Source organism: Hemitrygon akajei, chromosome 14 (assembly GCF_048418815.1).
Source record: "Hemitrygon akajei chromosome 14, sHemAka1.3, whole genome shotgun sequence".
In the NCBI taxonomy this organism is placed as follows: Eukaryota; Metazoa; Chordata; class Chondrichthyes; order Myliobatiformes; family Dasyatidae; genus Hemitrygon; species Hemitrygon akajei.
In genome coordinates, this window is record NC_133137.1 from 102,119,696 (window position 1) to 102,131,930 (window position 12,235).

A 12,235-nucleotide genomic window follows, 5' to 3' on the forward strand; every position below is an offset into this window, starting at 1 on the left:
TCACAGTGGAATAAAGGGAATTACAGAGGCATGAGAGAGGAGCTTGCCCAGGTGGATTGGAGGTGGATACTGGCGGGGATGATTGCAGAGCAAAGATGACTGAAGTTTCTGGGAGTAGTTCACAAGGCACAGGATAGAGATGTCCAACAGGGGAAGATGTTTTCAAGTGGCAGGGCTAGGCAATCATGGCTGACAAAGTAAGTTAAGAACTGCATAAGAGCCAAGGAAAGGGTATATAAGGGAGCAAAAGTGAGTGGGAAGTTGGATGATTGGAAAGCTTTTAAAATTTAACAAAAGGCAACTAAAAAAGCAATAAAATATGAGAACGAACTAGCCAATACTGTAAAGCAGTATACCAAAAGTTTTTTTCAGTTATAAAGAGTAAAAGGGAGGTGAGAGTTGATATTGGACCACTGGAAAATGATACAGGTGAGGGAGTAATGGGAGACAAAGAAATGGCAGATGAACTTAACGGATACTTTGCATCAGTCATGATCTTTCAAGAATCACTTGATGTTGGCATGGTCCCACAGGACTGGAAGATTGCAAATGTCACTCCACTCTTTCAGAAGGGAGGAAGGCAAAAGAAAGGAAATTATAGGCTAGTTAGCCTAATCTCAGTGGTTGGAAAAGTCTGTTACTAAGGATGAGGTTTCAAGGTACTTGGAGACAAATCTGTTGGAGTTCTTCAAGGAAGTAACAAACAGGATGGACAAAGGAGAGGTAGTGGATGTTATTTTCTTGGATTTTCAGAAGACATTTGCTAAGGTGCCATATGTGAAGCTGCTTAACAAGATAAAATCCTATGGTGTCACAGGAAAGATACTGACATGGATAGAGGAATAGCTGACAGGTAGGAGGCAGCAACTGGAAATAAAGGAGGCCTTTTCTGGTTGGCTGCCAGTGACTAGTGGTCACTGAAATAAGGAGGAATTTTCTTAGCCAGAGAGTAGTGAATCTGTGTAACGCCCTGCCACAGTATGTGGTGGAGGCAAAGTCCGTGGGTATACTTAAAGCAGAAGTTGATAGTTTCCTGATTGGTCAGGGCATCGAAGGATCTGGCGAGAAGACAGGTTTATGGGGTTGAGTGGGATCCGGGTTCAGCCAAGATGGAATAGCAGGCAGATTCGATGGACTGAATGGTCTAATTCCTCTCCTGTCTTATGCTCTAATAGCATACAACTTGTATAGTAATTAGACAACGTGAATGGAATACAGAGTTACTAGAAAATGGTGTAAGATATAGACAGAAGATAATGAAGAAGGACCAGTTTAGTAGAACTTTTGACTTTGAAGTTAAGTGTTCTTGAATGGTGTTAAAAAGGTTGGGTAGTATCAATCACTGGATATACTCGTCTCCATGTTTTTGGTTCCACGAATTGCATGTACTATAAGCAAAACAATACAATGAAGGATCAATCTAATTGCTTGCATTTAGCATCAGTGAACTATTCCTTTCTGTTCAATCGCCAGATGGTTTAATGCAGATACATTTTGCCCTTATTGCTTTTATGTTGCAGATGCCCTACCTCCTGTGACGAACTTCCGGGTGACAGAGCAAGGGCTCTTCCATCTGAGAGTGGCCTGGACTCTTCCTCAAGCACGCTTGTTGGGTTACAAGATCTATATACCAAGATGTAAGTTTTAAGAGATGAGAAATATCTGAAACCAAGAGCCAATTTATATTAAAATAACAGAAAAATCAGAAATAACTTCTGGTTTGGAAGAAAAATGGAGATATTGTTAAATGACATCACACTAAGGCATTATCAGAACCCATTTCTGTTATCAGCAATGACAACAATCATTACTTTCACCTGTTATGGTCATCTTTTATGTGGAGGCAAAATGCTGAGGTTCTGGTCTGGAAAGGTTACTCAAAGTGATGCCTCTCAGTATTTGCATTAGTAATTGCTTCATTGTTTTTTCTCTAATTAGTTAATAACTACCTTACTAACAAGGTGTAACCAGTCCAGCAGCATTGTCCATTGTCTAAATTTTGTGAAGTATCTAATCCTGAATAGAAATTTAGGATGAAGCTAGTGCAAGCTACACATATTTATTCTTTGTCATAAACGCAATGGATTCTGCAGATACCAGAGTAACACACCAGAAATGCGAGAGGCACTCGGCAGGTCAGGCAGCAACTCTGGAAAGGAATAAAGAGTTGGTGTTTTGGGCTGAGGCCCTTCATCAGGATTAATCTTCAAGAAAACTGTCTTTGTCATCACTTTGTTTGATGAAAGGAGATCTGGATGCCAAGTCTTTTCTTCCAAAGACATGGTGTTTGAAGGAGATTTTTGACACTCTAAAGTTCAACAAAGGTTCAAAGGTTCAATTCAATGTCAGAGAAATGTATACAAGATACATCCTGAAATGCTTTTGCTTCGCAAACATCCACGAAAACAGGAGTGCCCAAAGAATGAATGACAGTTAAAAGTTAGAACCCCGAAGTCCCCCCCCCCCAGCTCCCCTCCCTCCCACATGTAAGTGTCAGCAAGCAACAATCCCCCCTCCCCCCACTGGGGAAAAAAAAAACATTGGCACCCACTACGGAGCACTCAAGCGTGAGAAAAATAATAGCAAAGACACAGACTTGAAGTTACTCCAAAGACTTTGTGTTTCACCTGGTGTATGACATACCACAGGCTCTCTCTCTTTAATAAGGGAGAAAGAGGCGTTTCCATTTTCCCAGCAAGCAGGGTGACATAACAACATAACTCACTGGCTTACGATGTTAAAAGTCCATCACATCGCTTTTATTGAGCTCAAAGATTTCGAAGATCTCAGGTCTCCAGGCAGTTGTAGATATTTCAACTTGCCTGATGACACACGGGTCTCCTGCTGTGAGCTGGATTATCAGGCCAAGCCCTTGGTGTACTGAACAACAACAGTCGTTTATGAAACCACGAGTGCAGGTCCCATTCCCGGGAGGAACTGAACATCTGTTAGTATCAGCTATTTCATTGATTGAGTTAACAATATCCTTTCCAATGGAGGAAACCAAGAAGTGTTGATCGAAGTAATGATGTTGAAGGTCATTCATGTAGCGCCTCAGTCATGCACACATGTATAACAGCACATGGTTCACACCGTACATCGCCCAGTCCATCACAAGGAAAGCCCTTCCCACCACTGAGCACATTTACAACAAAATGTAGCAGACTTCATCCAGGGCCCTCACCATCCAGGCCATGCTCTCTTCTCACTACTGCCATTCAGAAGGAGGTACAGGAGCCTTAAGTCCCACACTTCCAGGTTCAGTAACAGCTACTACCCTTCATCCACCGGGCTCCTGAACCAGTGTGGACATCTTCACTCACCACAGCACTGAACTGATCACTGAACCCAACCAATCGATTCACATTAAAGGACTCTACAACTCATGTTCTCAGCATTATTCATTAATTTATCTTCCTTTATCTATTTACAAAGTTTTTTTTTGCACATTGGTTGTCAGTCTTCCTGTGTAGATTTTCATTGATTCCATTGTATTTCTTTGCTCTACTTTGAATGCCCACAAGAAAATGAATCTCTGGGTAGCACGTGATAACATATATGTACTTTATAGTAAATGTACTTCGAATAGCACAAAAACCACACACCCTGCATGCATCACAGCACAGGTGGGCGTGGAGTTCCATTGCTCCGCACCCACTTGAGATCACTGTCCATTTCATCAGTACAGTGAAACCGACTAGTGATACCCTCGCCAGTTCCACAATCCTCCAGCTGAAGGTGCGACTGAATATGCGCAATCACACACATAAACATTGCCTTGTCATTCTGCTGCTGTTGTGCTGAGTGCGTGCACTTCATTGTCTTACCCGGTATGGGTCCTAAACCGAGCTGAAGAGCTTGGCTTGGCTTTATGGTGCCTTTCCTGCCATACACGCCAGAATATTCCGTTCCTTTAGTAATGGGGATGAGTAAATGTTGTTCACATACTGTACTTACTCTAGGTGCTTCTGTTTGTTTTGTAATATGATTGTAACTACATTGTGACGTGCATCATATTCTAATTCATGTGTAATTGGTAATTAAAGATGATATGGCCTGGTGCCAAATAAAAAGGAGCTCAGTGAGTGAGGGATAGAGGCTGCCAGGACTTCACAATGGACAGGGATGGAGCTATTATTGTGGTTTTTTTCACCTTATTCTTTTCACTTATTTTACTAAATTTGGTAATTTTGGTTTTTGACACACCTAATAAATAGCTTTGCATGAAAGGGTAATGTGAAGATGCTGGAACTCTGAGCAACACACACAAAACGCTGAAGGAACTCAGAAGGCCAGGCAGTCTCTAGGCAAAAGGGTACAGTCAACGTTTCCGGTCGAGACCCTTCATCGGGACTGGTAAAAAAAAAAGATGAGTAGTCAGAGTAAGAAGGCGGAGGGAAGGGAGAAAGAAACACAAGGTGACAGGTGAAACCAGGAGGGGACAGGGGCGAAGTACAGAGCTGGGGTAGGGGTCTGGGTGAACACATGGTAGAAGAGTCGGAGGGAAACAGAGATCACGGAGGGGGAGCAGTGAGAAAGTGTTTCACTGAACTCCGGTCTAAGGGAAGATTTAAACTTCTTCAGGGTAGGCATCCCTGGAAGAAACTTCACAGTGCTGTCGTCCAAACTACTCGGAGTAGTTGCCCTGCATTGATGCCATTTTCTCCTTCAGCCAACAGATCTGGGATGACCTATGAACAGAATGTCAAAGGAGATGTCTCGTTTCACCTGATAGACAATCTACAGGAAGACAAGGACTACACCATCAGCATCTATGCTGTGTACCCTGAGGGACCTAGTGAACCTGTGTCCACCACCAGCAGAACATGTTAAGTGAATCGCATTTGTTTACCACATTTGAGACAATCTTATCATTTGTGCTGTACACAGCCCTGTGATAATTAGCTCTGTGACCGCATATGTAATTGTTTTTCCATTTCTACTGAATGTAAATCTGTGGATCGAATGATCAGTGAAAAATTAACAGTATTGAGTATGCCAGAGCAAACGTGATTCTGTGCTCTTTTAATGAAATATAAATGCTAATCCGGTTTGGAAGAATTTTATTTTTCCACTCACGTACTGCACTAAAGATATAAAGGTGTTCACGGTATGATAGGGGTGGATTTGAGATAATGCCAAAGGGACATGTATTTAAGGATATTTGTTGTTAAATTATCATGACGTTTCCCACACTTTAAATTCTTCTGGTGTTGTGACAAAAAAAGCACATTTTTATCACCCTTTGGTCTTCCACCTCTCGGCATAACTGCTTCCTTTAACTCTAGCTGACTACTACAAGATCACGGAGACTGGTGTATTCCATTCAATATTTCTATCTACAGTTTTCCTCGTAAACTTCAATCCATTTCTTTGTCAAATATTAATCAAACACATCACTGAAGGAATTAATCAGCACTATGTTAAATTCTGTTGCATTGATTGTGAGCATTGTCAACATGGACAGAAATCCTTCACAAAGAGAAATACAGATGAAAGAGGCACATTGCCTACCTTACGTAGACACACGGTGCCCATCCTTACATGTAATTGCCTCTTGGAAAGGTCCAGAGATTTTCACTCCACTCATCCCAGCTGGAATACCTTTAAATTGTAGAAAATACTTTTCCAGTCATGCACCCATTGTTCTCCAGGTCATGCCCTTTTAATTAAAAATGTAGATTGCTTTAAAGTCGAGGTGACATCCTTGAATTCAAAGGTCATCTCAAGGGGTAGCCAATCAGGACTGAGGCAAGTGAATGGGGCCCTATACGAACGTGAGCACCCTCCTAGAGAAACACCAACAACTGCACACTGAGGGTGTCACCCCAAATGGCAATGAAACGTCTGCAAGCTAATTGCCAATACCCCAATATCAAACACCTCAACCCAAGCTACCAATATTCACCACCATTCTAATTACTCATTTACGATCAAGAGCAAATGAAACACTGTCATTGTGCTGAAAAAGGATATTTTGCGTCTAAGTGAGTATGTTTCAATTTTCTTAACAGTGAAGCTTGCAGCAGTGGAGAAATTATTGTTGGAGAATGCAACTATGGATACCATACAGGCTAAGTGGCTTCCAGTCAACGGCACAACTGGCTACAGACTGACATGGGGATGTTATGGTATTGTTCCATTAAATACGTACTCTAGCTATACAGTGTGAGTGATCAACTAATTAGAGGCCCAGGCTAACGATCGAGAGACATTTATTCAAATTTCTCCATGATAGCTGTGGAATTTTAATTCAATTACATTTGATAATTACTTACTTATTACCTGTTACACTGCTGGCATTTAGGGCAGCATTGAAGGTCCTCCATCTCTGGCAATGTTCCTTCATCGTGTCAGTAGCTTACTCTCGGTTTTCACTACTCAGTCATGCAAGTCCTGGGTGGAGACTTGGGATAGCGTCACATTAGGATTCTTCACTGTTGTATCCATAACAATTTTGTTTTACCAGTCAAGGTTGTTAGTTCTGAGGTGACCCCTCCTGCCCCCCCCAAACCTAGAGGACCAGTGGACCACTCTTAGTCTGGCATCTGCCCTTTGACCAGTTTGTCATGGGTAACTCTGCCAAGAGCCGAAGCGCAAAGCCTGGACTCCAGCCGGCATAGTTCTCTCACCCTGTCATTGAGGCATGCAGGTCTCCGAACCCAGCGACAAGATTGTGGAACTCTTGGAGGATATTAAAATACAAAACTAGTATTGGTTATTGTGATCTGAAATTGCTGGATTCTTGTAAAATCTACCCGATCCACATAACCTTTGGAGAAGGAAATCTAATGTCTTTATCTGGTGTGACCTTTAAGTAACATTAGAGCTACAGCAATGTACAATTTGACTCCTTGCTACCTCTGAAATGGCCTCACAGGCATAGCAAGCCTCAAAGGGCGGGGACAGGTAGGGGTGTGGCATTTCCTACAATATGTGTTTATGATTTTTTTTTAAAAAAACGTTGATGACACCTGTGTCCTCAAGAATTTGGTCACGAGCTATGTGACCAAATTCACCGTGAGCTATCAACATGGTGTCAGGTTAATACAGCAACCAACCACCAGGAGATACATCCAGACGTATGCACGTACAGAACAGAATCATCAGCCTAACCACAGAGAAATGAGAATGCTCAGGAGAATGTAAATTCAAATCCCCAGCAGAGGGTCCAGCGTCTTCATTTGCACTCCACAGAGAAGCTGGAACCTATTCATTGCAGATGCTGAAGATGATAGTCAAGAAGTTATGATTTGGCTCTTGGTTGGGTCACCCGTGCCAAACAAGTTAAAAGATAGCGGCCAGACTAAGAGTGGTTCACTTGTCCCCTCAGGTTTGAAGGTTTAGCTCGGGGCTTACAACCCTGGCTGGTCAAAGAACAATTGTTATCGGAAACACCAGTGAAGAATCCCTCTATACCATATATGTCAAACTCAAGGCCCGCGGGCCAAATCCGGCCCGTGGTGGAATTATCTTTGGCCCGCGAGATAATATCTAATTACTATTAAAGCTGGCCCCAGTAATCGAAGTGCCTATGGCGTATGATATGGCTAATGCTGAGTTTATTCAGGTACCAGGTTTTCAGGGTTTTTAGTGTTTATTCGGCAGTCTTGCTCGGCAGTCTTCTTCATAAGAAACGGAATTTGTAAAGTGAAACACTTTGTAGTTATAGCAGAGACTGAGACACATGAGAACAGGCTGAAAAAACGGAGGCAACGAAAGCTGCGTTCGCACGCGTCCGACTGATCCGGCCCGCATGAAGCTGCATTTTGCTCAATCCGGCCCATGACCTAAAATGAGTTTGACACCCCTGCATACCAACATCAGCATAACAGGCAGTAATTGCCTGCAGCATAACAGGCAGTAATAGGTAAAGCCACCATAACCCCAAGAACACATCAGGTATTTTTAGCAAGAATATCAATCTTGTAAGAGTTTTTTTTTAAAAAAAAAAGGAAGTCCACTAACAGTATCCTACAAATATTTTTCTCTGTGGAAATTGAGAGGATTGAGAAATGGACAAAATGACTAGAGTCACTTTGCTTTTGTTGATGAAGCCAATAGACTGTTCTACTGCAACTCTTTGTGAGAACAGAGGCAAAGTGAAATGGGAAACTGATTTTGGGCAAAGTTTGCAAAAAAGAATGACTGCTGCAAAATAAATTGATGATTGCCTCCTTTGTTTAATTCCTACACAGATGGAGATGTGCAGAATATAAATTTGGGGAATGATTACACCTTCTACATGATCCGTGGCTTGCAAGCTGGTACTGAATACACTATAACCATTAACCCTATCTTTGGTGATGTGGAAGGCCCAGTCATCACTGGCAAAGCTAAGACATGTAAGCTTTATCACTGACATCTGCCATCTGCACACTGTTTGCATCAGACACAAACACTGCACTTCCTGGTCTATTTTTGGCTCCGCACTTTTAAAATTATCATCTTTTTTTTCTAATTCCTTGATGTCACAGCATCCAACTCCCACTGCCTCCCTATGTTTGTATCTTTCTCCAGTTGAACAATGCTCTGCTCTACGGTACGAGCACTGGTCTGGTTCTGGCTACTAATCCATCTCTCATTGTCATTATCACCCTCCGCTCTGCTGACACATATTCATACAGCCATTCTCTAATCCCCTGGATTCCCTTCCTGGACCTTTTCATCTCTCTACTTTCCTTCACTGAGTGCTCTTTAAAAAACCTATGGATTTGGCTAAGTAATTTCTCACCTCTCCCAATACTGCTTACTCAATTTGGTATAATGATTTTAAGACCGTAAGATATTGGAGCAGAATTAGGCCACTTGGCCCATTGAGTCTGCTCCACCATTTCACCATGGCTGATCCATTTCCTTCTCAGTTCCAATCTTCTGCCTTCTCCCCATATACCCTTCATTCCCTGACTAACCAAGAATCTATCAACCTCTGCCTTAAATATGAGGACTTGGCCTCCTCAGCTGCCTGTGGCAATGAATTCCACAGATGCACCACTCTCTGGCTAAAGAAATTCCTCCCTATATCTACTCTACTACATCCTCTTTCTTAGAAGACCTCCTTAAGATCCTTTTTTTTTACCAAACTTTCAGTTATCAGTCAGAGAATCTTTCTCATTGGAGCTTATGAATTATGCCAACTTGAAGGACCTAGAAGTAAATTTCTATACAATGCATGCTAAATAAGTACAAGTTCTGACATTGTTAATATTGTTGGGTTTCTATAAGGATAAGAAAAGATCAAATTCATTTTCCTAGATTGTAATCCTCTTCAGCCAATAGCTGAACAAAAACACACTAAGTGTGTGAGTCAGTGTGATTCTGACTTCCTCACCTACACACAGAGAAGCCAAAGGAAGGAATGATCTAGGGGCTGGATGTTGACATATCGGTCTTCCTCCTTCATTACTGAACTTGGGACAAGGTCTGGATCAAAGCTCAGCCACTTGGAACTAAAGGGCTGGATGTACGAATCTGGATGAGATTTCCAACATAAAGATCCACTGAGGAGGCAGAGATAGGTGGAGCAAGTTTACTCTTCTCTTCCTCACTTTTCCAAACTGAAATTAGGTGGGCATTGGCCACCCTCTACTCTCATGTCAAAACTGATCATGATAGATCTTTGAGCTTTAACTGTGGAAGTTGTATACCTGCTTAATTCTACGGAGCATCGCAGCCAAGCTGAAAGTTCTTTTCACCTGGCACATACACGAACTTTCAACAAATCAAATTTAATATCAATTAAACTTATTCCCACAAATTGATTATTTTTAACTTTTAGAAATACATATATTTTTATTTTTTTTGAAATTTTTAAAATTACTTGTATTTAAATTTCTCTGATTATCAGAGATATTTGGAAATAATTTGGTCATCAGGGACAGGTCCTTAGGATCTTCTGCCTGATGTCCAGTCTCCACTCATGGATCTCCTTGTCAGGAGACCGTCCGCGGCTGGTCTTCCAGCTCGGTCAGATCCACAGGGCCACCACCACAGGTTTATTGTGGCCACAATTATCATATAGGAAGGGCGAGCGAAAGCAAGGATTGGGTTGAGTCAAGCATCATCTAGTCACTTTGAAATATCTTACGACTTACTGGCTTCTGTATTTTTCAGTGGCAACAAGTTCTGTCCGGACTCTGCAGGTATCGTCCATCACCACAAGCAGTGCCGTCATTACATGGAATGCTGTCCCAGGCGCCACAGGGTATAGATTGGCATGGGGTCCCACACCAGGTACTGGAGATGTGGCTGTGGAATTGGGATGAAGAGTGGCAGGAGATTAAGAATGTTATATCTGTGTAACATAATCTTTTAGAGTTCTCTTAAATTTTAGTCCAGATGAGCTTCAGCTTCTCCAACAGATGCCTTTTTGGTGTTGTACGCTGTTGGGCAGAATTAGGAGGAATTTCTTTAGCCAGAGGGTGGTGAATCTGTGAATTTCATTGCCACAGATGGCTGTGGAGGCCAAGCTATTGGGTATATTTAAAATGGAGGTTGTTGGGTTCTTGATTAGTAAGGGCATTAAAAAAGTCAGGAAAATAGGGTTGACAGAAAAAAAAAATCAGCCATGATCAAATAGAGGAGTAGATTCGATGGGCTGAATTCTGCTCCTTTGGTTTAAAGAGCAGGGAGAGTTGTGTGTAGTTTAATACCAGCCCAGATTAGCTGGTATAACTGGACTGATGTTGGTGTCTACCCCATGAGTTTGGAGAATGTGGGAGGAACCAAAAGAGAAAGTGTTGAGGGTGAGGATTAGTTCTGCCAGACAAAGGAGGGTGGTGGTGAATGGGAACTGGTTGGGTCCTTTGTCAAGAAAGAACTGGAGAGCTTTAAGGACTTCTTGATGGTGGAGAGAAGTGTATAGGGACTAGACATCTGTGGTGAAAAGGATGTTTTCAGAGCCAGGGAACTGAAAGTTGTTGAGGAGATCAAGAGCATGTGATGTGCCGCAGATGTACTGTAGGTGGGAAGAGACTGAACCAAGGGAATCGGGGCATGTGTACACAAGTTCAGCACAGCAAGAGCAGGCTAGACAATCGGACTACCTGGACAGTCAAGTTTGTGGATCTTGTGTTCTTGGCTAGGAGGTATAAACATACAGTGCGGGGTAAGGGAACTTTATGTGTGTGTGTTTTTTTTCTCCCCTCCCCCCCATATCAGTGGTCTGCAGCCTGGTGGTTCGGGACAACTGACCTGTATACACCTGTACGTTTGCTTGTTAATGCAAATATCTAATCAGCCAATCCTGTGGCAGCAACTCAATGCACAAAAGTATGCAGACACAGTCATGAGGTTCAGTTGTTGTCCAGACCAAATATGAGAATGGGGGGAAGAAATGTGATCTCCAAGTGACTTTGACTGTGGAATGTCTATTGGTGCCAGAAGGGGTGGTTTGAGTAACTCAGAAACTGCTGATCTCCTTGGTTTTTCAAACACAACAGTCTCTAGAGTTTACAGAAAATGGACAATAAAACCAAAAGAAAAATCCATTGAGTGCCAGTGTTGTGGGTGAAAACATGTTGTTAGTGAGAGAGCAAACACGAGGAGATCTGCAGATGCTGGAAATTCAAACAACACACACAAAATGCTGGTGGAACACAGCAGGCCAGGCAGCATCTATAGGGAGAAGCACTGTCGACGTTTTGGGCCGACGAAGGGTCTCGGCCCAAAACATCGACAGTGCTTCTCCTTATAGATGCTGCCTGGCCTGCTGTGTTCCACCAGCATTTTGTGTGTGTTGTTAGTGAGAGAGGTCAGAAGAGAATGGCCAGACTGGTTCAAGCTGACAAGAATGTGACAGTAACCATGTGGTGTGCAGAAGAGCATCTCTGAACGTACAGAATGTCGAACCTTGAAGTGGATGGGCTACGGCAGCTGAAGATCATGAGCATACACTCAGTGGTTGCTTTGTTAAGTACAGGAGGTACCTAATAAAGTGGCCACTGAGCGTATATATTCACATTCGAGGATTCTACAACTCATGGTCCTCCCCGTGGAATGCATGGTTTTTCTCTTGTCCTCTGGTTTCCTCCCACAGTCCAAAGACATAGCGGGTAGATTATTTGGGCTAATCTGATTGGTCGGGGGTTGGTGGGGTGATGTGGCTCGAAGTTCTGGAATGGCCTTCTCTGCGCAGTATCACTAAATAAAATAAAATAAAAATATATAATATTGAGTTGTAGAGTGAGACCACTGTGTTGAATTGAGTGTAGTTATCCGTGCTGGTTGAGGAACC

At 42.5% G+C, this 12,235-nt stretch overlaps 1 protein-coding gene across 1 annotated transcript in view; it reads left to right on the forward strand.

Annotated features, from left to right (window-relative positions):
* The window catches only part of col7a1l (collagen type VII alpha 1-like), a 420,731-nt gene that overhangs the window by 93,983 nt on the left and 314,513 nt on the right, over positions 1–12,235 (forward strand). The window contains exons 9-13 of the mRNA XM_073066798.1: positions 1,521–1,637; positions 4,673–4,828; positions 6,015–6,131; positions 8,199–8,345; positions 10,114–10,233. Of these exons, the coding sequence (XP_072922899.1) occupies positions 1,521–1,637; positions 4,673–4,828; positions 6,015–6,131; positions 8,199–8,345; positions 10,114–10,233 (657 nt within the window). The remainder of the gene's footprint in view (positions 1–1,520; positions 1,638–4,672; positions 4,829–6,014; positions 6,132–8,198; positions 8,346–10,113; positions 10,234–12,235) is intronic.